Source organism: Salmo salar, chromosome ssa11 (assembly GCF_905237065.1).
Source record: "Salmo salar chromosome ssa11, Ssal_v3.1, whole genome shotgun sequence".
Classification (NCBI taxonomy): domain Eukaryota; kingdom Metazoa; phylum Chordata; class Actinopteri; order Salmoniformes; family Salmonidae; genus Salmo; species Salmo salar.
The window spans coordinates 109,806,682-109,831,150 of NC_059452.1; the positions used below are offsets into that span (position 1 = coordinate 109,806,682).

The window sequence follows — 24,469 nt, forward strand, 5'->3', positions numbered from 1 at the left end:
ACATGGTGTGGTTACTGTCCACTATAACATGGTGTGGTTACTGTCCACTATAATACTATAACATGGTGTGGTTACTGTCCACTATAATACTATAACATGGTGTGGTTACTGTCCACTATAATACTATAACATGGTGTGGTTACTGTCCACTATAATACTATAACATGGTGTGGTTACTGTCCACTATAATACTATAACATGGTGTGGTTACTGTCCACTATAATACTATAACATGGTGTGGTTACTATGGTTACTGTCCACTATAATACTATAACATGGTGTGGTTACTGTCCACTATAACATGGTGTGGTTACTGTCCACTATAATACTATAACATGGTATGGTTACTGTCCACTATAATACTATAACATGGTGTGGTTACTGTCCACTATAACATGGTGTGGTTACTGTCCACTATAATACTATAACATGGTGTGGTTACTGTCCACTATAATACTATAACATGGTGTGGTTACTGTCCACTATAATACTATAACATGGTGTGGTTACTGTCCACTATAATACTATAACATGGTGTGGTCACTGTCCACTATAATACTATAACATGGTGTGGTTACTGTCCACTATAATACTATAACATGGTGTGGTTACTGTCCACTATAATACTATAACATGGTGTGGTTACTGTCCACTATAATACTATAACATGGTGTGGTTACTGTCCACTATAATACTATAACATGGTGTGGTTACTGTCCACTATAATACTATAACATGGTGTGGTTACTGTCCACTATAATACTATAACATGGTGTGGTTACTGTCCACTATAATACTATAACATGGTGTGGTTACTATGGTTACTGTCCACTATAATACTATAACATGGTGTGGTCACTGTCCACTATAATACTATAACATGGTGTGGTTACTGTCCACTATAATACTATAACATGGTGTGGTTACTGTCCACTATAATACTATAACATGGTGTGGTTACTGTCCACTATAATACTATAACATGGTGTGGTCACTGTCCACTATAATACTATAACATGGTGTGGTTACTGTCCACTATAATACTATAACATGGTGTGGTTACTGTCCACTATAATACTATAACATGGTGTGGTTACTGTCCACTATAATACTATAACATGGTGTGGTTACTATGGTTACTGTCCACTATAATACTATAACATGGTGTGGTCACTGTCCACTATAATACTATAACATGGTGTGGTTACTGTCCACTATAATACTATAACATGGTGTGGTTACTGTCCACTATAATACTATAACATGGTGTGGTTACTGTCCACTATAATACTATAACATGGTGTGGTTACTGTCTACTATAATACTATAACATGGTGTGGTTACTGTCCACTATAATACTATAACATGGTGTGGTCACTGTCCACTATAATACTATAACATGGTGTGGTTCCTGTCCACTATAATACTATAACATGGTGTGGTTACTGTCCACTATAATACTATAACATGGTGTGGTTACTGTCCACTATAACATGGTGTGGTTACTGTCCACTATAATACTATAACATGGTGTGGTTACTGTCCACTATAATACTATAACATGGTGTGGTTACTGTCCACTATAATACTATAACATGGTGTGGTTACTGTCCACTATAAACACATGGTGTGGTTACTGTCCACTATAATACTATAACATGGTGTGGTTACTGTCTACTATAATACTATAACATGGTGTGGTTACTGTCCACTATAATACTATAACATGGTGTGGTTACTATGTTCTGTCCACTATAATACTATAACATGGTGTGGTCACTGTCCACTATAATACTATAACATGGTGTGGTTACTGTCCACTATAATACTATAACATGGTGTGGTTACTGTCTACTATAATACTATAACATGGTGTGGTTACTGTCCACTATAATACTATAACATGGTGTGGTTACTATGGTTACTGTCCACTATAATACTATAACATGGTGTGGTTACTGTCCACTATAACATGGTGTGGTTACTGTCCACTATAATACTATAACATGGTGTGGTCACTGTCCACTATAATACTATAACATGGTGTGGTTACTGTCCACTATAATACTATAACATGGTGTGGTTACTGTCCACTATAATACTATAACATGGTGTGGTTACTGTCCACTATAATACTATAACATGGTGTGGTTACTGTCCACTATAATACTATAACATGGTGTGGTTACTGTCCACTATAATACTATAACATGGTGTGGTTACTGTCCACTATAATACTATAACATGGTGTGGTTACTTGGTACTGTCCACTATAATACTATAACATGGTGTGGTTACTGTCCACTATAATACTATAACATGGTGTGGTCACTGTCCACTATAATACTATAACATGGTGTGGTTACTGTCCACTATAATACTATAACATGGTGTGGTTACTTTAGTCCACTATAATACTATAACATGGTGTGGTTACTGTCCACTATAATACTTCATGGTGTGGTTACTGTCCACTATAATACTATAACATGGTGTGGTTACTGTCTACTATAATACTATAACATGGTGTGGTTACTGTCCACTATAATACTATAACATGGTGTGGTTACTGTCCACTATAATACTATAACATGGTGTGGTTACTGTCCACTATAATACTATAACATGGTGTGGTTACTATGGTTACTGTCCACTATAATACTATAACATGGTGTGGTCACTGTCCACTATAATACTATAACATGGTGTGGTTACTGTCTACTATAATACTATAACATGGTGTGGTTACTGTCCACTATAATACTATAACATGGTGTGGTTACTGTCCACTATAATACTATAACATGGTGTGGTTACTGTCCACTATAATACTATAACATGGTGTGGTCACTGTCCACTATAATACTATAACATGGTGTGGTTACTGTCCACTATAATACTATAACATGGTGTGGTTACTGTCCACTATAATACTATAACATGGTGTGGTTACTGTCCACTATAATATTATAACATGGTGTCGTTACTGTCCACTATAATACTATAACATGGTGTGGTTACTGTCCACTATAATACTATAACATGGTGTGGTTACTGTCCACTATAATACTATAACATGGTGTGGTCACTGTCCACTATAATACTATAACATGGTGTGGTTACTGTCCACTATAATACTATAACATGGTGTGGTTACTGTCCACTATAATACTATAACATGGTGTGGTTACTGTCCACTATAATACTATAACATGGTGTGGTTACTGGTTACGCCACTATAATACTATAACATGGTGTGGTCACTGTCCACTATAATACTATAACATGGTGTGGTTACTGTCCACTATAATACTATAACATGGTGTGGTTACTGTCCACTATAATACTATAACATGGTGTGGTTACTGTCCACTATAATACTATAACATGGTGTGGTTACTGTCCACTATAATACTATAACATGGTGTGGTTACTGTCCACTATAATACTATAACATGGTGTGGTCACTGTCCACTATAATACTATAACATGGTGTGGTTACTGTCCACTATAATACTATAACATGGTGTGGTTACTGTCCACTATAATACTATAACATGGTGTGGTTACTGTCCACTATAATACTATAACATGGTGTGGTTACTGTCCACTATAATACTATAACATGGTGTGGTTACTGTCCACTATAATACTATAACATGGTGTGGTTACTGTCCACTATAATACTATAACATGGTGTGGTCACTGTCCACTATAATACTATAACATGGTGTGGTCACTGTCCACTATAATACTATAACATGGTGTGGTTACTGTCCACTATAATACTATAACATGGTGTGGTTACTGTCCACTATAATACTATAACATGGTGTGGTTACTGTCCACTATAATACTATAACATGGTGTGGTTACTGTCCACTATAATACTATAACATGGTGTGGTTACTGTCCACTATAATACTATAACATGGTGTGGTCACTGTCCACTATAATACTATAACATGGTGTGGTTACTGTCCACTATAATACTATAACATGGTGTGGTTACTGTCCACTATAATACTATAACATGGTGTGGTTACTGTTTGTCCACTATAATACTATAACATGGTGTGGTCACTGTCCACTATAATACTATAACATGGTGTGGTTACTGTCCACTATAATACTATAACATGGTGTGGTTACTGTCCACTATAATACTATAACATGGTGTGGTTACTGTCCACTATAATACTATAACATGGTGTGGTTACTGTCCACTATAATACTATAACATGGTGTGGTTACTGTCCACTATAACATGGTGTGGTTACTGTCCACTATAATACTATAACATGGTGTGGTTACTGTCCACTATAATACTATAACATGGTGTGGTTACTGTCCACTATAATACTATAACATGGTGTGGTTACTGTCCACTATAACATGGTGTGGTTACTGTCCACTATAATACTATAACATGGTGTGGTTACTGTCTACTATAATACTATAACATGGTGTGGTTACTGTCCACTATAATACTATAACATGGTGTGGTTACTGTCCACTATAATACTATAACATGGTGTGGTTACTGTCCACTATAATACTATAACATGGTGTGGTTACTGTCCACTATAATACTATAACATGGTGTGGTTACTTTGGTTACTGTCCACTATAATACTATAACATGGTGTGGTTACTGTCCACTATAACATGGTGTGGTTACTGTCCACTATAATACTATAACATGGTATGGTTACTGTCCACTATAATACTATAACATGGTGTGGTTACTGTCCACTATAATCCATGGTGTGGTTACTGTCCACTATAATACTATAACATGGTGTGGTTACTGTCCACTATAATACTATAACATGGTGTGGTTACTGTCCACTATAATACTATAACATGGTGTGGTTACTGTCCACTATAATACTATAACATGGTGTGGTCACTGTCCACTATAATACTATAACATGGTGTGGTTACTGTCCACTATAATACTATAACATGGTGTGGTTACTGTCCACTATAATACTATAACATGGTGTGGTTACTGTCCACTATAATACTATAACATGGTGTGGTTACTGTCCACTATAATACTATAACATGGTGTGGTTACTGTCCACTATAATACTATAACATGGTGTGGTTACTGTCCACTATAATACTATAACATGGTGTGGTTACTGTCCACTATAATACTATAACATGGTGTGGTTACTTCTGTCCACTATAATACTATAACATGGTGTGGTCACTGTCCACTATAATACTATAACATGGTGTGGTTACTGTCCACTATAATACTATAACATGGTGTGGTTACTGTCCACTATAATACTATAACATGGTGTGGTTACTGTCCACTATAATACTATAACATGGTGTGGTCACTGTCCACTATAATACTATAACATGGTGTGGTTACTGTCCACTATAATACTATAACATGGTGTGGTTACTGTCCACTATAATACTATAACATGGTGTGGTTACTGTCCACTATAATACTATAACATGGTGTGGTTACTATGGTTACTGTCCACTATAATACTATAACATGGTGTGGTTACTGTCCACTATAACATGGTGTGGTTACTGTCCACTATAATACTATAACATGGTGTGGTTACTGTCTACTATAATACTATAACATGGTGTGGTTACTGTCCACTATAATACTATAACATGGTGTGGTTACTGTCCACTATAATACTATAACATGGTGTGGTTACTGTCCACTATAATACTATAACATGGTGTGGTCACTGTCCACTATAATACTATAACATGGTGTGGTTCCTGTCCACTATAATACTATAACATGGTGTGGTTACTGTCCACTATAATACTATAACATGGTGTGGTTACTGTCCACTATAACTACATGGTGTGGTTACTGTCCACTATAATACTATAACATGGTGTGGTTACTGTCCACTATAATACTATAACATGGTGTGGTTACTGTCCACTATAATACTATAACATGGTGTGGTTACTGTCCACTATAATACTATAACATGGTGTGGTTACTGTCCACTATAATACTATAACATGGTGTGGTTACTGTCCACTATAATATTATAACATGGTGTGGTTACTGTCCACTATAATACTATAACATGGTGTGGTTACTGTCCACTATAATACTATAACATGGTGTGGTTACTGTCCACTATAATACTATAACATGGTGTGGTTACTGTCTACTATAATACTATAAATTGTGGTTACTGTCCACTATAATACTATAACATGGTGTGGTTACTGTCCACTATAATACCATAACATGGTGTGGTTACTGTCCACTATAATACTATAACATGGTGTGGTTACTGTCCACTATAATACTATAACATGGTGTGGTTACTGTCCACTATAATACTATAACATGGTGTGGTCACTGTCCACTATAATACTATAACATGGTGTGGTTACTGTCCACTATAATACTATAACATGGTGTGGTTACTGTCCACTATAATACTATAACATGGTGTGGTTACTGTCCACTATAATACTATAACATGGTGTGGTTACTGTCCACTATAATACTATAACATGGTGTGGTTACTGTCCACTATAATACTATAACATGGTGTGGTTACTGTCCACTATAATACTATAACATGGTGTGGTTACTGTCCACTATAATACTATAACATGGTGTGGTTACTGTCCACTATAATACTATAACATGGTGTGGTTACTGTCCACTATAATACTATAACATGGTGTGGTTACTGTCCACTATAATACTATAACATGGTGTGGTTACTGTCCACTATAATACTATAACATGGTGTGGTTACTGTCCACTATAATACTATAACATGGTGTGGTTACTGTCTACTATAATACTATAACATGGTGTGGTTACTGTCCACTATAATACTATAACATGGTGTGGTTACTGTTCCACTATAATACTATAACATGGTGTGGTCACTGTCCACTATAATACTATAAACATGGTGTGGTTACTGTCCACTATAATACTATAACATGGTGTGGTTACTGTCCACTATAATACTATAACATGGTGTGGTTACTGTCCACTATAATACTATAACATGGTGTGGTTACTGTCCACTATAATACTATAACATGGTGTGGTTACTGTCCACTATAATACTATAACATGGTGTGGTTACTGTCCACTATAATACTATAACATGGTGTGGTTACTGTCCACTATAATACTATAACATGGTGTGGTTACTGTCCACTATAATACTATAACATGGTGTGGTTACTGTCCACTATAATACTATAACATGGTGTGGTTACTGTCCACTATAATACTATAACATGGTGTGGTTACTGTCCACTATAATACTATAACATGGTGTGGTTACTGTCCACTATAATACTATAACATGGTGTGGTTACTGTCCACTATAATACTATAACATGGTGTGGTTACTGTCCACTATAATACTATAACATGGTGTGGTTACTGTCCACTATAATACTATAACATGGTGTGGTTACTGTCCACTATAATACTATAACATGGTGTGGTTACTGTCCACTATAATACTATAACATGGTGTGGTTACTGTCCACTATAATACTATAACATGGTGTGGTTACTGTCCACTATAATACTATAACATGGTGTGGTTACTGTCCACTATAATACTATAACATGGTGTGGTTACTGTCCACTATAATACTATAACATGGTGTGGTTACTGTCCACTATAATACTATAACATGGTGTGGTTACTGTCCACTATAATACTATAACATGGTGTGGTCACTGTCCACTATAATACTATAACATGGTGTGGTTACTGTCCACTATAATACTATAACATGGTGTGGTTACTGTCCACTATAATACTATAACATGGTGTGGTTACTGTCCACTATAATACTATAACATGGTGTGGTTACTGTCCACTATAATACTATAACATGGTGTGGTTACTGTCCACTATAATACTATAACATGGTGTGGTTACTGTCCACTATAATACTATAACATGGTGTGGTTACTGTCCACTATAATACTATAACATGGTGTGGTTACTGTCCACTATAATACTATAACATGGTGTGGTTACTGTCCACTATACTACTATAACATGGTGTGGTTACTGTCCACTATAATACTATAACATGGTGTGGTTACTGTCCACTATAATACTATAACATGGTGTGGTTACTGTCCACTATAATACTATAACATGGTGTGGTTACTGTCCACTATAATACTATAACATGGTGTGGTTACTGTCCACTATAATACTATAACATGGTGTGGTTACTGTCCACTATAATACTATAACATGGTGTGGTTACTGTCCACTATAATACTATAACATGGTGTGGTTACTGTCCACTATAATACTATAACATGGTGTGGTTACTGTCCACTATAATACTATAACATGGTGTGGTTACTGTCCACTATAATACTATAACATGGTGTGGTTACTGTCCACTATAATACTATAACATGGTGTGGTTACTGTCCACTATAATACTATAACATGGTGTGGTTACTGTCCACTATAATACTATAACATGGTGTGGTTACTGTCCACTATAATACTATAACATGGTGTGGTTACTGTCCACTATAATACTATAACATGGTGTGGTTACTGTCCACTATAATACTATAACATGGTGTGGTTACTGTCCACTATAATACTATAACATGGTGTGGTTACTGTCCACTATAATACTATAACATGGTGTGGTTACTGTCCACTATAATACTATAACATGGTGTGGTTACTGTCCACTATAATACTATAACATGGTGTGGTTACTGTCCACTATAATACTATAACATGGTGTGGTTACTGTCCACTATAATACTATAACATGGTGTGGTTACTGTCCACTATAATACTATAACATGGTGTGGTTACTGTCCACTATAATACTATAAACATGGTGTGGTTACTGTCCACTATAATACTATAACATGGTGTGGTTACTGTCCACTATAATACTATAACATGGTGTGGTTACTGTCCACTATAATACTATAACATGGTGTGGTTACTGTCCACTATAATACTATAACATGGTGTGGTTACTGTCCACTATAATACTATAACATGGTGTGGTTACTGTCCACTATAATACTATAACATGGTGTGGTTACTGTCCACTATAATACTATAACATGGTGTGGTTACTGTCCACTATAATACTATAACATGGTGTGGTTACTGTCCACTATAATACTATAACATGGTGTGGTTACTGTCCACTATAATACTATAACATGGTGTGGTTACTGTCCACTATAATACTATAACATGGTGTGGTTACTGTCCACTATAATACTATAACATGGTGTGGTTACTGTCCACTATAATACTATAACATGGTGTGGTTACTGTCCACTATAATACTATAACATGGTGTGGTTACTGTCCACTATAATACTATAACATGGTGTGGTTACTGTCCACTATAATACTATAACATGGTGTGGTTACTGTCCACTATAATACTATAACATGGTGTGGTTACTGTCCACTATAATACTATAACATGGTGTGGTTACTGTCCACTATAATACTATAACATGGTGTGGTTACTGTCCACTATAATACTATAACATGGTGTGGTTACTGTCCACTATAATACTATAACATGGTGTGGTTACTGTCCACTATAATACTATAACATGGTGTGGTTACTGTCCACTATAACAAACATGGTGTGGTTACTGTCCACTATAATACTATAACATGGTGTGGTTACTGTCCACTATAATACTATAACATGGTGTGGTTACTGTCCACTATAATACTATTAACATGGTGTGGTTACTGTCCACTATAATACTATAACATGGTGTGGTTACTGTCCACTATAATACTATAACATGGTGTGGTTACTGTCCACTATAATACTATAACATGGTGTGGTTACTGTCCACTATAATACTATAACATGGTGTGGTTACTGTCCACTATAATACTATAACATGGTGTGGTTACTGTCCACTATAATACTATAACATGGTGTGGTTACTGTCCACTATAATACTATAACATGGTGTGGTTACTGTCCACTATAATACTATAACATGGTGTGGTTACTGTCCACTGTAATACTATAACATGGTGTGGTTACTGTCCACTATAATACTATAACATGGTGTGGTTACTGTCCACTATAATACTATAACATGGTGTGGTTACTGTCCACTATAATACTATAACATGGTGTGGTTACTGTCCACTATAATACTATAACATGGTGTGGTTACTGTCCACTATAATACTATAACATGGTGTGGTTACTGTCCACTATAATACTATAACATGGTGTGGTTACTGTCCACTATAATACTATAACATGGTGTGGTTACTGTCCACTATAATACTATAACATGGTGTGGTTACTGTCCACTATAATACTATAACATGGTGTGGTCACTGTCCACTATAATACTATAACATGGTGTGGTCACTGTCCACTATAATACTATAACATGGTGTGGTCACTGTCCACTATAATACTATAACATGGTGTGGTTACTGTCCACTATAATACTATAACATGGTGTGGTTACTGTCCACTATAATACTATAACATGGTGTGGTTACTGTCCACTATAATACTATAACATGGTGTGGTTACTGTCCACTATAATACTATAACATGGTGTGGTTACTGTCCACTATAATACTATAACATGGTGTGGTTACTGTCCACTATAATACTATAACATGGTGTGGTTACTGTCCACTATAATACTATAACATGGTGTGGTTACTGTCCACTATAATACTATAACATGGTGTGGTTACTGTCTACTATAATACTATAACATGGTGTGGTTACTGTCCACTATAATACTATAACATGGTGTGGTTACTGTCCACTATAATATGGTGTGGTACTGTCCACTATAACATGGTGTGGTCACTGTCCACTATAATACTATAACATGGTGTGGTTACTTGGTTACTGTCCACTGTAATACATCTGTCCACAAAAAAACATCTAATTGGACTGTATTCTATATACGTCCAATGTTCTGGCAAAATGATTATCATGGCATTGTCTCTAATGCCATATCTAGGGTTTTCCTATTTGGTGTGTTGCTTAGGCGCTATCCTAAGTTGATAACTATATGATAAGTCTACAGCTGTAATGCACTAGTTTTGGGCAGTCTACAGGTATGACCTACGGACTTCTGGGAAGAAAACTGGTGAGTGCTGTAGAGTCAAAGGCCTAGAAGTAAATGTTCAACTTTACTAAGGCTGGTATATTGCTTGGGCCCTTAAGTGGTCCTAGCATAAATCCTAATTGGATGTTCCGTTGTGCATGTGCGTTTATGCTTACACAAGCGCGCATGTCAAGGGAAGAAAACCAAGTATCCGGGCAGATTACAACTTGTTCAGAATGAGTCTGACGTAGTCAGGCAATTTTCAGGTCAATGCCCGGAGGTCAGTCAGAATTGGTGTCAAGGGGAGTCTGTAGTAGTTTTCTACAAGTCACTGTGTCTTCCACTATTGTAGTGGCAGTAGGTATGAAGTCTATTTCATAGCTATGTTATCCACGGAGGAGCTAACCTCACGACGGAAGTACTCTTTAAGTATTGGACCAGTCATACGTGGTGTGATCATGGTTCATGACTTCTAATAATTTTACTCCTGAATGGAGGGTCCTATTTATTAGTGACGTGTGTGTTAACCATTGGAAGAGTGCACTGGAGATTCCCCTCCACGTGTTGCACTCTGAGTGACTCCTATGTCGCTATTATCAATAGCAATTTAACTTGTGAGGTTACTAATCCTCTTACTGAGTGTTGCTGGACTGACTGTGGTATTGGTACTGGTATTCAAGGGGTCCAGTTGTCCTACCGATTTATTCTGAAATATTATCTACCGGAACACATGATTGGAGCATTTTACTAGTTGTATTGTAGTTGAACCTACACATGGCAAAGAATGATTATTGTTGCCATTTGTTTTGGACGTGGACAAGTCCACTGGACTTCCTTTTACGACCAGTGTGGTACACCTCAGTACTATCTTAGACGTGTTCTAAGATACTCCCCGTCTAGGGGCCTGTCTGCTCCTCACTGTTCTCATAGGGGAGTTTACAACTAGATTTGATTTATGCTCTGGCGGCCTCGTACGGTGTTGTCCGTAGTCTTGACCCCCCACCGGCCTCGATGAGGCTCATCATGGGTCTGGGCTACTATTCCCCCCCTTTGTGCCTCGGGACCCCCCCACCAGCGGATAGGGTCTTGAATGAGAGCGGGAGAAACTTTAACGTCCTTGCTATGGGTGTTAATTCCTGCGGACCTGGTGTCCGGTAATTCCCCGTCTAGTCCTTGTGACTTATCTTTTACCCTTTTCTCAAACTTCTGGAGAACATTGGTATACGTTTTGATCGTCCTTCAACCCTTTGTTACCCTTGTGCTCTGACACTTTTTGTGGGTTGGGTGCAGGAACGTAGCGAACAGGTCGATTGTAGCGGTAGTCATGTTGATGGCTACTTACTTTACAGTTATTTCGACCGCGGAGGTTATTGGAATCATGGTTTCGTGGTAGAAACTGTTGTTGTGCGTCATCTCTCGACGCTCCAATACCTGATAATGCACCCTCTAACTGGAGTGAGTGCTCCTGGTTAAACTTCAAAACTGAGTGGTCAGGGCTCTTAGCGTTGTGAACTTTTGATGCCTCAAAAGCTGTGCTTGCAAGCTCTCTGAGTTGTAAGATAGGCAAGCAGTAGGTAATGAAGGTGGGATACATGTTCGACAGAAACATTTGTTTGAATGGTAACAGCTCTTCCATTCCTGTTTCTGTGAGTAGGCCAAAGTAAGCTGAACGAAGCCTATGATAGAAAGCTTGTGGGTGTTCGTTCCGAGCTTGTTTGACGGTGTTAGCCAGTGAGCTATCGTGTTTGCGAGTCGCAGAACCACTGAATTCTAATTTCAAAGCTGTGGCAAGTTTAGCGTAGTCATTTAGCACGTGTTGCTGTTGTAGGCGAATGAACCTCGTCACGTGTCTATTAGACGTTCGCTTCAACAGGTAAACCCTGTCAGAACCCGTAGCGTTCGGGTAGCCACCCAACGCGTCCTCTATGTCAGCTAGGAACGTCTCAGTATCGTTAGGCTGACCTGGAACGGGGTCAAAGGTGGGGAAATTCTTGACGAGTTTGTCAAGGTATTCCGCGCCAAGCGGGTGGAGAGGGTTGGCTTCATCCTGTGGAGAGATTGGGGCCGAAAGGCCAAGAGAAGAAGCCAAGCCTTGTTGTTGTTGGCCAAGAGGCGCCATATTACTCAGTGCCGAAGGGCGAAGAGGAGAAGACTGAGGGACACATGAGGGACGCAAGGTCTGAAACCTATTGTCTTCACTCCTGTGAGTACAGGGCTCCGGTTGCTTGGATGGGAAGTCGCGCTGTAGAGCGTGACCATTCTGGATTTCCTCCAGATGGTACCTAAGGGTGGAATTCTGCTGCATTGCAGAGTCCACTTGAGCGCTTAGAGTACTGATTTTGGACACGTGAGTGTCACACCTGCTCCTTTCGGTCTCAAACATATCTGTCATGGTTTGCAGATAGAGGTCTTGAGTACAGAGCGAGAGATTCAGTGATGAGATTTCCTCTGCTTGCTTAGAAATCAATATTTCCAACCTCATCACCTGAGTTCTCTCATCATTCATTTGGTCAGCGACTTCAATAAGTTCTGCTGATTTATCATCCAACTTTGTTACTGTGTTCATTAACTGATCGTCTTTGGTTTGCAGCGCTTTGAGGAGCACCGTGTTATTTTGAGTAACATTCAACAAAACAGCATGCATGTTGTCAAGTTGAGCGCTCCTGTTTGTAGATAACTCTTCAGATTTATCTAGTTTGGCATGGACATCATCGTATTTAGTTTTGGCTAAAGCGAGTTGTTCCTGTAGAAAACGATTTTGTTGAAGAGCTTGTGCTTGTTCATCGTCATACGTTTTTGCAATTACATTTAATTGTTCAGTTTTCGAACGCAGTTCCATAGCTAGCAGAATTTTTCCCTTTTCTGCATTTGTCATTGGTTTCCCGGTTCTCTCCACCTGTCCCTTTATGTCTACCGTTACCTGCTCGTGCTTCAGCTGTGCACTGCGGTATTGGACAGATGGCAATCTCGGATGGCAAGACATCAGAGCTAGACTGGAGAGAACCTTTACGAGGCCTGCGCCCGATGGTTGATTTTGGAAAACATTGTTGTCTGCTTTTCCACTAATGGCATAATTAGGGTTGTTATCGCTGCTGAGGTCAGAGATCAATCCATTTACGGGTGGAGGTTCACTAATTAGCGGGCGAGTGGGGACCGCCCCTCTGATAGCCTGCACATTATTATAACATTTGAAAGGAAAAATGTTTTTCCTAATTTTCCAAAATTTTGTTTTGGAATGTGGAAAACTGCAAAGACGATTTTAATCTATTTATAGACGTTAATGAACCATCAGTACTGTGGAAGTTGGACGTGAATGAATTTGCAAAAGCAAATTGAATTAATCAATTCCAATGATTAGTCCTACCTGGGTAGGCTATCTGGGTATTAAACTTGAATTACCTGAGAGGTTGCTTCATCCAGGTTAATATGCAAAGTTTAAGTTGTCTCATTTAATTGGAAGAACCTAGAAAGGTATGTTCGACAATTTAACTAAATAAATTGAATGAGACGATAATCCATACAATCTCCATTGATTGGATATCATAAGTGTAAACCGTAGTTCAAATGTTGGGACCCTTCACCACTAGGGTACGCTCCTCCCTGGGGCTGAGCGTCCGTAAAGGGGTTTTACTGACTGTGCCTTGCTAAAGCAGATTTTACTGATTAATCTATTTATGATATATCAAACCTGTATAGGCTATCTGGGAATTAACTTTCAATTAACCTGAGAGCATTGCTTCATCTAAGTTAAGTTTGGAAAAAGTTAATCATGTCTCATTGTAGACGCCCAATCAATTTTGGATATTATTTGAAAGATCCACTTGAAAAGGTAAATCTGGCAATTTCACTTGTTAGTTAAATTGAATGAGACGTCATATCCAGTCAATTGTGATTGTCTGGATATGTTACCGTGCTCCACGTTTGAATTCCCCCTAGAGATGTACTGGCAATTCTTCACCACCAGGGTGCGGAATGCTGAAATTTAAACGGAAGTACAAAGGTAGGACTTCCGTCGCGCTAGCGGAGAAATTTTAAACGTGTTACGGTGGAGGGTAAAATGTTCCCTCTCTGTTAGCTTACCCGTAATGCTAAGATATTGCTACTTTGGTTCAGGAGTATCCTTCCAAGCCACCAAAATAGGATCCTTTCCCTTATGGAAAGGGTGGGTTTTCTAGTGACGTCTCACCTTAACCCCATTCAGCATATTCTGCTAGCGTTTATGTTGACCGGAGCGACACGGTACTTAAATACAAAATACGCATACGGTCTGCCCACACTGTTTTAGTGCGGTAGGCAAATTATTCGGCTCGGTTTACCGGACAGTTAACTTCTAATTTCTAACCTTACTCTAGAAGTTAATATTGACCGACAGAAATAGTACCGTTTGGCCTAACGGACTAAATCTGGAATTTAATCCTCACTGCTATCGACATAAGACCGGAGCTACTCTAAATAGCTTCTCTCAATGGAAAATGCACAATCAAATTGAACCAACGTGCGTTTTAGTTTAGTCTGGGCTACTATTCCCCCCCTTTGTGCCTCGGGACCCCCCCACCAGCGGGTGGTGTTGGTGTTCGATGCGCAAATGAAAAGGTCGGACCCTATGTACGAGTTGTCAGCGGCCGCGTTTTTATGAGAGTGGCTGTAACCTTTCAACCAAATCTCCTGGTGTTTGTGCTTCAAAACGCTCAGTGGCTGTCGAGGCATGTCAGTCACCACCACTATAATACTATAACATGGTGTGGTTACTGTCCACTATAATACTATAACATGGTGTGGTTACTGTCCACTATAATACTATAACATGGTGTGGTTACTGTCCACTATAATACTATAACATGGTGTGGTTACTGTCCACTATAACACTATAACATGGTGTGGTTACTGTCCACTATAATACTATAACATGGTGTGGTTACTGTCCACTATAATACTATAACATGGTGTGGTTACTGTCCACTATAATACTATAACATGGTGTGGTTACTGTCTACTATAATACTATAACATGGTGTGGTTACTGTCTACTATAATACTATAACATGGTGTGGTTACTGTCCACTATAATACTATAACATGGTGTGGTTACTGTCCACTATAATACTATAACATGGTGTGGTCACTGTCCACTATAATACTATAACATGGTGTGGTCACTGTCCACTATAATACTATAACATGGTGTGGTTACTGTCCACTATAATACTATAACATGGTGTGGTTACTGTCCACTATAATACTATAACATGGTGTGGTTACTGTCCATTATAATACTATAACATGGTGTGGTCACTGTCCACTATAATACTATAACATGGTGTGGTTACTGTCTACTATAATACTATAACATGGTGTGGTTACTGTCCACTATAATACTATAACATGGTGTGGTTACTGTCCACTATAATACTATAACATGGTGTGGTTACTGTCCACTATAATACTATAACATGGTGTGGTCACTGTCCACTATAATACTATAACATGGTGTGGTTACTGTCCACTATAATACTATAACATGGTGTGGTTACTGTCCACTATAATACTATAACATGGTGTGGTCACTGTCCACTATAATACTATAACATGGTGTGGTTACTGTCCACTATAATACTATAACATGGTGTGGTTACTGTCCACTATAATACTATAACATGGTGTGGTTACTGTCCACTATAATACTATAACATGGTGTGGTTACTGTCCACTATAATACTATAACATGGTGTGGTTACTGTCCACTATAATACTATAACATGGTGTGGTTACTGTCCACTATAATACTATAACATGGTGTGGTTACTGTCCACTATAATACTATAACATGGTGTGGTTACTGTCCACTATAATACTATAACATGGTGTGGTCACTGTCCACTATAATACTATAACATGGTGTGGTTACTGTCCACTATAATACTATAACATGGTGTGGTTACTGTCCACTATAATACTATAACATGGTGTGGTTACTGTCCACTATAATACTATAACATGGTGTGGTCACTGTCCACTATAATACTATAACATGGTGTGGTTACTGTCCACTATAATACTATAACATGGTGTGGTTACTGTCCACTATAATACTATAACATGGTGTGGTTACTGTCCACTATAATACTATAACATGGTGTGGTCACTGTCCACTATAATACTATAACATGGTGTGGTTACTGTCCACTATAATACTATAACATGGTGTGGTTACTGTCCACTATAATACTATAACATGGTGTGGTTACTGTCCACTATAATACTATAACATGGTGTGGTTACTGTCTACTATAACATGGTGTGGTTACTGTCCACTATAATACTATAACATGGTGTGGTTACTGTCCACTATAACATGGTGTGGTTACTGTCCACTATAATACTATAACATGGTGTGGTTACTGTCCACTATAATACTATAACATGGTGTGGTTACTGTCCACTATAATACTATAACATGGTGTGGTCACTGTCCACTATAATACTATAACATGGTGTGGTTACTGTCCACTATAATACTATAACATGGTGTGGTTACTGTCCACTATAATACTATAACATGGTGTGGTTACTGTCCACTATAATACTATAACATGGTGTGGTTACTGTCCACTATAATACTATAACATGGTGTGGTTACTGTCCACTATAATACTATTGATAGAACATGGTGTGGTTACTGTCCACTATAATACTATAACATGGTGTGGTTACTGTCCACTATAATACTATAACATGGTGTGGTTACTGTCCACTATAATACTATAACATGGTGTGGTTACTGTCCACTATAATACTATTGATAGAACATGGTGTGGTTACTGTCCACTATAATACTATAACATGGTGTGGTTACTGTCCACTATAATACTATAACATGGTGTGGTTACTGTCTACTATAATACTATAGTTACTGTCCACTATAATACTATAACATGGTGTGGTTACTGTCCACTATAATACTATAACATGGTGTGGTTACTGTCCACTATAATACTATAACATGGTGTGGTTACTGTCCACTATAACATGGTGTGGTTACTGTCCACTATAATACTATAACATGGTGTGGTCACTGTCCACTATAATACTATAACATGGTGTGGTTACTGTCCACTATAATACTATAACATGGTGTGGTTACTGTCCACTATAATACTATAACATGGTGTGGTTACTGTCCACTATAATACTATAACATGGTGTGGTTACTGTCCACTATAATACTATAACATGGTGTGGTTACTGTCCACTATAATACTATAACATGGTGTGGTTACTGTCCACTATAGTACTATAACATGGTGTGGTTACTGTCCACTATAATACTATAACATGGTGTGGTTACTGTCCACTATAATACTATAACATGGTGTGGTTACTGTCCACTATAATACTATAACATGGTGTGGTCACTGTCCACTATAATACTATAACATGGTGTGGTTACTGTCCACTATAATACTATAACATGGTGTGGTTACTGTCCACTATAATACTATAACATGGTGTGGTTACTGTCCACTATAATACTATAACATGGTGTGGTTACTGTCCACTATAATACTATAACATGGTGTGGTTACTGTCCACTATAATACTATAACATGGTGTGGTTACTGTCTACTATAACATGGTGTGGTTACTGTCCACTATAATACTATAACATGGTGTGGTTACTGTCCACTATAACATGGTGTGGTTACTGTCCACTATAATACTATAACATGGTGTGGTTACTGTCCACTATAATACTATAACATGGTGTGGTTACTGTCCACTATAATACTATAACATGGTGTGGTCACTGTCCACTATAATACTATAACATGGTGTGGTTACTGTCCACTATAATACTATAACATGGTGTGGTTACTGTCCACTATAATACTATAACATGGTGTGGTTACTGTCCACTATAATACTATAACATGGTGTGGTTACTGTCCACTATAATACTATAACATGGTGTGGTTACTGTCCACTATAATACTATAACATGGTGTGGTTACTGTCCACTATAATACTATTGATAAACATGGTGTGGTTACTGTCCACTATAATACTATAACATGGTGTGGTTACTGTCCACTATAATACTATAACATGGTGTGGTTACTGTCCACTATAATACTATAACATGGTGTGGTTACTGTCCACTATAATACTATTTAGAACATGGTGTGGTTACTGTCCACTATAATACTATAACATGGTGTGGTTACTGTCCACTATAATACTATAACATGGTGTGGTTACTGTCTACTATAATACTATAGTTACTGTCCACTATAATACTATAACATGGTGTGGTTACTGTCCACTATAATACTATAACATGGTGTGGTTACTGTCCACTATAATACTATAACATGGTGTGGTTACTGTCCACTATAACATGGTGTGGTTACTGTCCACTATAATACTATAACATGGTGTGGTCACTGTCCACTATAATACTATAACATGGTGTGGTTACTGTCCACTATAATACTATAACATGGTGTGGTTACTGTCCACTATAATACTATAACATGGTGTGGTTACTGTCCACTATAATACTATAACATGGTGTGGTTACTGTCCACTATAATACTATAACATGGTGTGGTTACTGTCCACTATAATACTATAACATGGTGTGGTTACTGTCCACTATAGTACTATAACATGGTGTGGTTACTGTCCACTATAATACTATAACATGGTGTGGTTACTGTCCACTATAATACTATAACATGGTGTGGTTACTGTCCACTATAATACTATAACATGGTGTGGTCACTGTCCACTATAATACTATAACATGGTGTGGTTACTGTCCACTATAATACTATAACATGGTGTGGTTACTGTCCACTATAATACTATAACATGGTGTGGTTACTGTCCACTATAATACTATAACATGGTGTGGTTACTGTCCACTATAATACTATAACATGGTGTGGTTACTGTCCACTATAATACTATAACATGGTGTGGTTACTGTCCACTATAATACTATAACATGGTGTGGTTACTGTCTACTATAATACTATAGTTACTGTCCACTATAATACTATAACATGGTGTGGTTACTGTCCACTATAATACTATAACATGGTGTGGTTACTGTCCACTATAATACTATAACATGGTGTGGTTACTGTCTACTATAATACTATAGTTACTGTCCACTATAATACTATAACATGGTGTGGTTACTGTCCACTATAATACTATAACATGGTGTGGTTACTGTCCACTATAATACTATAACATGGTGTGGTTACTGTCCACTATAATACTATAACATGGTGTGGTCACTGTCCACTATAATACTATAACATGGTGTGGTTACTGTCCACTATAATACTATAACATGGTGTGGTTACTGTCCACTATAATACTATAACATGGTGTGGTTACTGTCTTCTATAATACTATAGTTACTGTCCACTATAATAGTATAACATGGTGTGGTTACTGTCCACTATAATACTATAACATGGTGTGGTTACTGTCTACTATAACATGGTGTGGTTACTGTCCACTATAATACTATAACATGGTGTGGTTACTGTCCACTATAATACTATAACATGGTGTGGTTACTGTCCACTATAATACTATAACATGGTGTGGTTACTGTCCACTATAATACTATAACATGGTGTGGTTACTGTCCACTATAATACTATAACATGGTGTGGTTACTGTCCACTATAATACTATAACATGGTGTGGTTACTGTCTACTATAATACTATAACATGGTGTGGTTACTGTCCACTATAATACTATAACATGGTGTGGTTACTGTCTACTATAATACTATAACATGGTGTGGTTACTGTCTACTATAATACTATAACATGGTGTGGTTACTGTCCACTATAATACTATAACATGGTGTGGTTACTGTCCACTATAATACTATAACATGGTGTGGTTACTGTCCACTATAATACTATAACATGGTGTGGTTACTGTCCACTATAATACTATAACATGGTGTGGTTACTGTCCACTATAATACTATAACATGGTGTGGTTACTGTCCACTATAATACTATAACATGGTGTGGTTACTGTCCACTATAATACTATAACATGGTGTGGTTACTGTCCACTATAATACTATAACATGGTGTGGTTACTGTCCACTATAACATGGTGTGGTTACTGTCCACTATAATACTATAACATGGTGTGGTTACTGTCCACTATAACATGGTGTGGTTACTGTCCACTATAATACTATAACATGGTGTGGTTACTGTCCACTATAACATGGTGTGGTTACTGTCCACTATAATACTATAACATGGTGTGGTTACTGTCCACTATAACATGGTGTGGTTACTGTCCACTATAATACTATAACATGGTGTGGTTACTGTCCACTATAACATGGTGTGGTTACTGTCCACTATAATACTATAACATGGTGTGGTTACTGTCCACTATAATACTATAACATGGTGTGGTTACTGTCCACTATAATACTATAACATGGTGTGGTTACTGTCCACTATAATACTATAACATGGTGTGGTCACTGTCCACTATAATACTATAACATGGTAAATTGTAACTTATGAATCTTTGTTTGGTTTCTACAGTGGGTTTTTATCCTGAATGAATGAAACATTTCAGAAAAGGGTTATGAAAATAACTTTATTAACACATGGTACAGATGATCTACCAGTGTCAAACATCGGTCTCCTAGGAGTGGAAGTTTGACAGTGTTAGAAGGGTCCCTGTTTCCTGGAGGTCTCCGAGGAGAGGAAGGTTTCCTGGAGGTCTTCTAGGAGAGGAAGGTTCGGACGGTGCCCTTGACCAGTCCTCTGCAGATGGGACATTTCCTCAGAGAGGGAGCACAGTCCTTACAGACCACCAGGTGACCACACGGGATAAACACCATGTTCACCTCCTTGTCCATACACACCTTACAGGTCCGCTCTTCCTGTAGTCGCCGTAGCTGCTCCTCCATCGGCAGGTCTGGAGTGAGGAAGAAGTGGGGGAAGGGAGATGGAGTGGGAAGAATAGAGATGCAAAGTGAAAAACAACAGTAAACAAGATGCCTAAGCAGATCAACTGAAATGTGTCTTCCTGAATCAGAGAGGGTGCAGGGGGCTGCCATAATCAGCGTCCACGTCGTCGGCACCCAGGGAACAGTTGTTGTTGGTTAACTGCCTTGCTCAAAGGCAAAAACGGCAGATTTTTCCACCTTGCTGGCTCGGGGATTCGAAACAACAACCTTTCAGTTACTGGCCCAAAGCTCTTAACCGCTAGGCTACCTGCCGCCCATGCTAGTGCAAGCCCGTAGTCCCACGAATGACCCAGCGCTCCCCTCGGGCCGCCAGTGACCCAGCGCTCCCCTCGGGCCGCCAGTGTAATTTTGTAAATGATGGATTTCTATGGCAAGACGCATCATTTAAATCAAGAAAACCCAGAAGCATAAAACCCGCCAAGGTGTAATGGGTTCGCACTCAAGTATGTCGCAGAAATCTTACTTCATTATTCAATTTATATATTATTTTTTTTTACTGCATCTTGGATATTGTACACAGATGCATCATTCATCCAAGTTATGTCAAAATCGGGCCAGTGGTGTCTGAGATATCACGTGGGTTAGCTAGACTCATATCCGGAGCATGTGCCAAATTTCATTACTGTGAAACAGTTGCCTTCGGAAAGTATTCAGACCCCTTGACTTTTTCCACATTTTGTTATGTTACGGCCTTATTCTATAATGGATTATATAAATAAAAATCCTCAGCAATTTACACACAATACCCCATAATGACAAAACAAAAACAGGTTTTTAGAAATTTTAGCAATTGTATTAAAAATATAAACCAGATACCTTATTTACATAAGTATTCAGACCCTTTGCTATGAGACTAAATTGAGCTCAGGTGCATCCTGTTTCCATTGATCATCCTTGAGATGTTTCTACAACATGATTGGAGTCCACCTGCGGTAAATTCATTTGATTGGACATAATTTGGAAAGGCACACACCGGTCTATATAAGGTCCCACAGTTGACAGTGCATGTCAGAGCAAAAACCAAGCCATGAGGTCGAAGGAATTGTCCGTAGAGCACCGGGAAAGGATTGTGTCGAGGCACAGATCTGGGGGAGGGGTACCAAAAAAATGTCTGCAGCATTGAAGGTCCCCAAGAACACAGTGGCCTCCATCATTCTTAAATGGAAGAAGTTTGGATCCACCAAGACTCTTCCTGGAGCTGGCCGCCCGGCCAAACTGAGCAACCAGGGGAGAAGAGTCTTGGTCAGGGAGGTGACCAAGAACCTGCTGGTCCCTCTGACAGAGCTCCAGAGTTCCAAGGACAACCATCTCTGCAGCACTCCACCAATCAGACGGAAGCCACTCCTCAGTAAAAGGCACATGACAGCCCGCTTGGAGTTTGCCAAAAGGCACCTAAAGACTCAGACCATGAGAAACAACATACTCTGGCCTGATGAAACCAAGATGGACCTCTGGTCTGAATGCCAAACATCACATCTGGAAGAATCCTTACGGTGAAGCATGGTGGAGGCATGTCCAACTTCAAACTATCTCCCTACGTAAAAATAAAACTCCCCAATAAATACTTATGGAAATGGGATCTTTTTTTATTTTTAATAAAATTAGCAAAAAATGTCTGAAGATCTGTTTTTGCTTTGTCATTATGGGGTATTTTGTGTAGATTGAAGGTAAACCCCCCCCCCCCAGATTTAATCAATTTTAGAATAAGGCTGTAAAGTAACAAAATGTGGGAAAGGGGTCTGAATACTTTTCGAAGGCGCTGTATATTAAAGATGAGGCTATTACAGCCACACCGTGTGGCCGATATCAACATCCTCGTAGATGTTATTATATGTTGAGTCCTGACAGTGGTTGCAACACGTGTACCAAATGGTTGTTACAATACGAATATCCTTAACTGATTTATATGCCAGCCCACGTGAATACTTATTGGTCAATAAAGGTCATGTGGTTTTAGGTGCTAGTCTGGAAAGTAGTGCGTTGAGAGACCATTGTCCATAGAAGCCGCAGATCGTTAATTCGGTGACAGATTAGTAGTGTTGTTATTTTTAAATTTCACATGCCGTTGAATCCATCACGGTGGACCCGAGGGAAACGTGTTCCTGGTGAAGAGAGGATCCTAATGTTCTGAATCTCATGGCTTTGGGTCAAACGGGGCGTCACCTTTCAACAGATGGTTATAGCGCCACCATCTGGCAAGTCAGAGTCATTTTGTAAATGACAGATCTCTCTCTCTGGCAAACGCATCTCTCACCCTAGTAGCATCAACAACAACAAAATATCAGGCCAGTGTTGTCTGAGAATATCCCGTGTGAT

The 24,469-nt window shown here is 38.4% G+C and overlaps 1 protein-coding gene across 28 annotated transcripts in view; it reads right to left on the reverse strand.

The window, feature by feature from the left end:
- Positions 1 to 21,763: 21,763 nt before the first annotated feature.
- The window catches only part of LOC106563947 (baculoviral IAP repeat-containing protein 2), a 39,430-nt gene continuing 36,724 nt past the window's right edge, over positions 21,764 to 24,469 (reverse strand). For all 28 annotated transcript variants that reach the window (XM_045690285.1, XM_045690284.1, XM_045690299.1 and 25 more), the window contains one exon: positions 21,764 to 22,101. In XM_045690285.1, the coding sequence (XP_045546241.1) occupies positions 21,908 to 22,101 (194 nt within the window). In that variant the 3' untranslated portion in view covers positions 21,764 to 21,907. The remainder of the gene's footprint in view (positions 22,102 to 24,469) is intronic.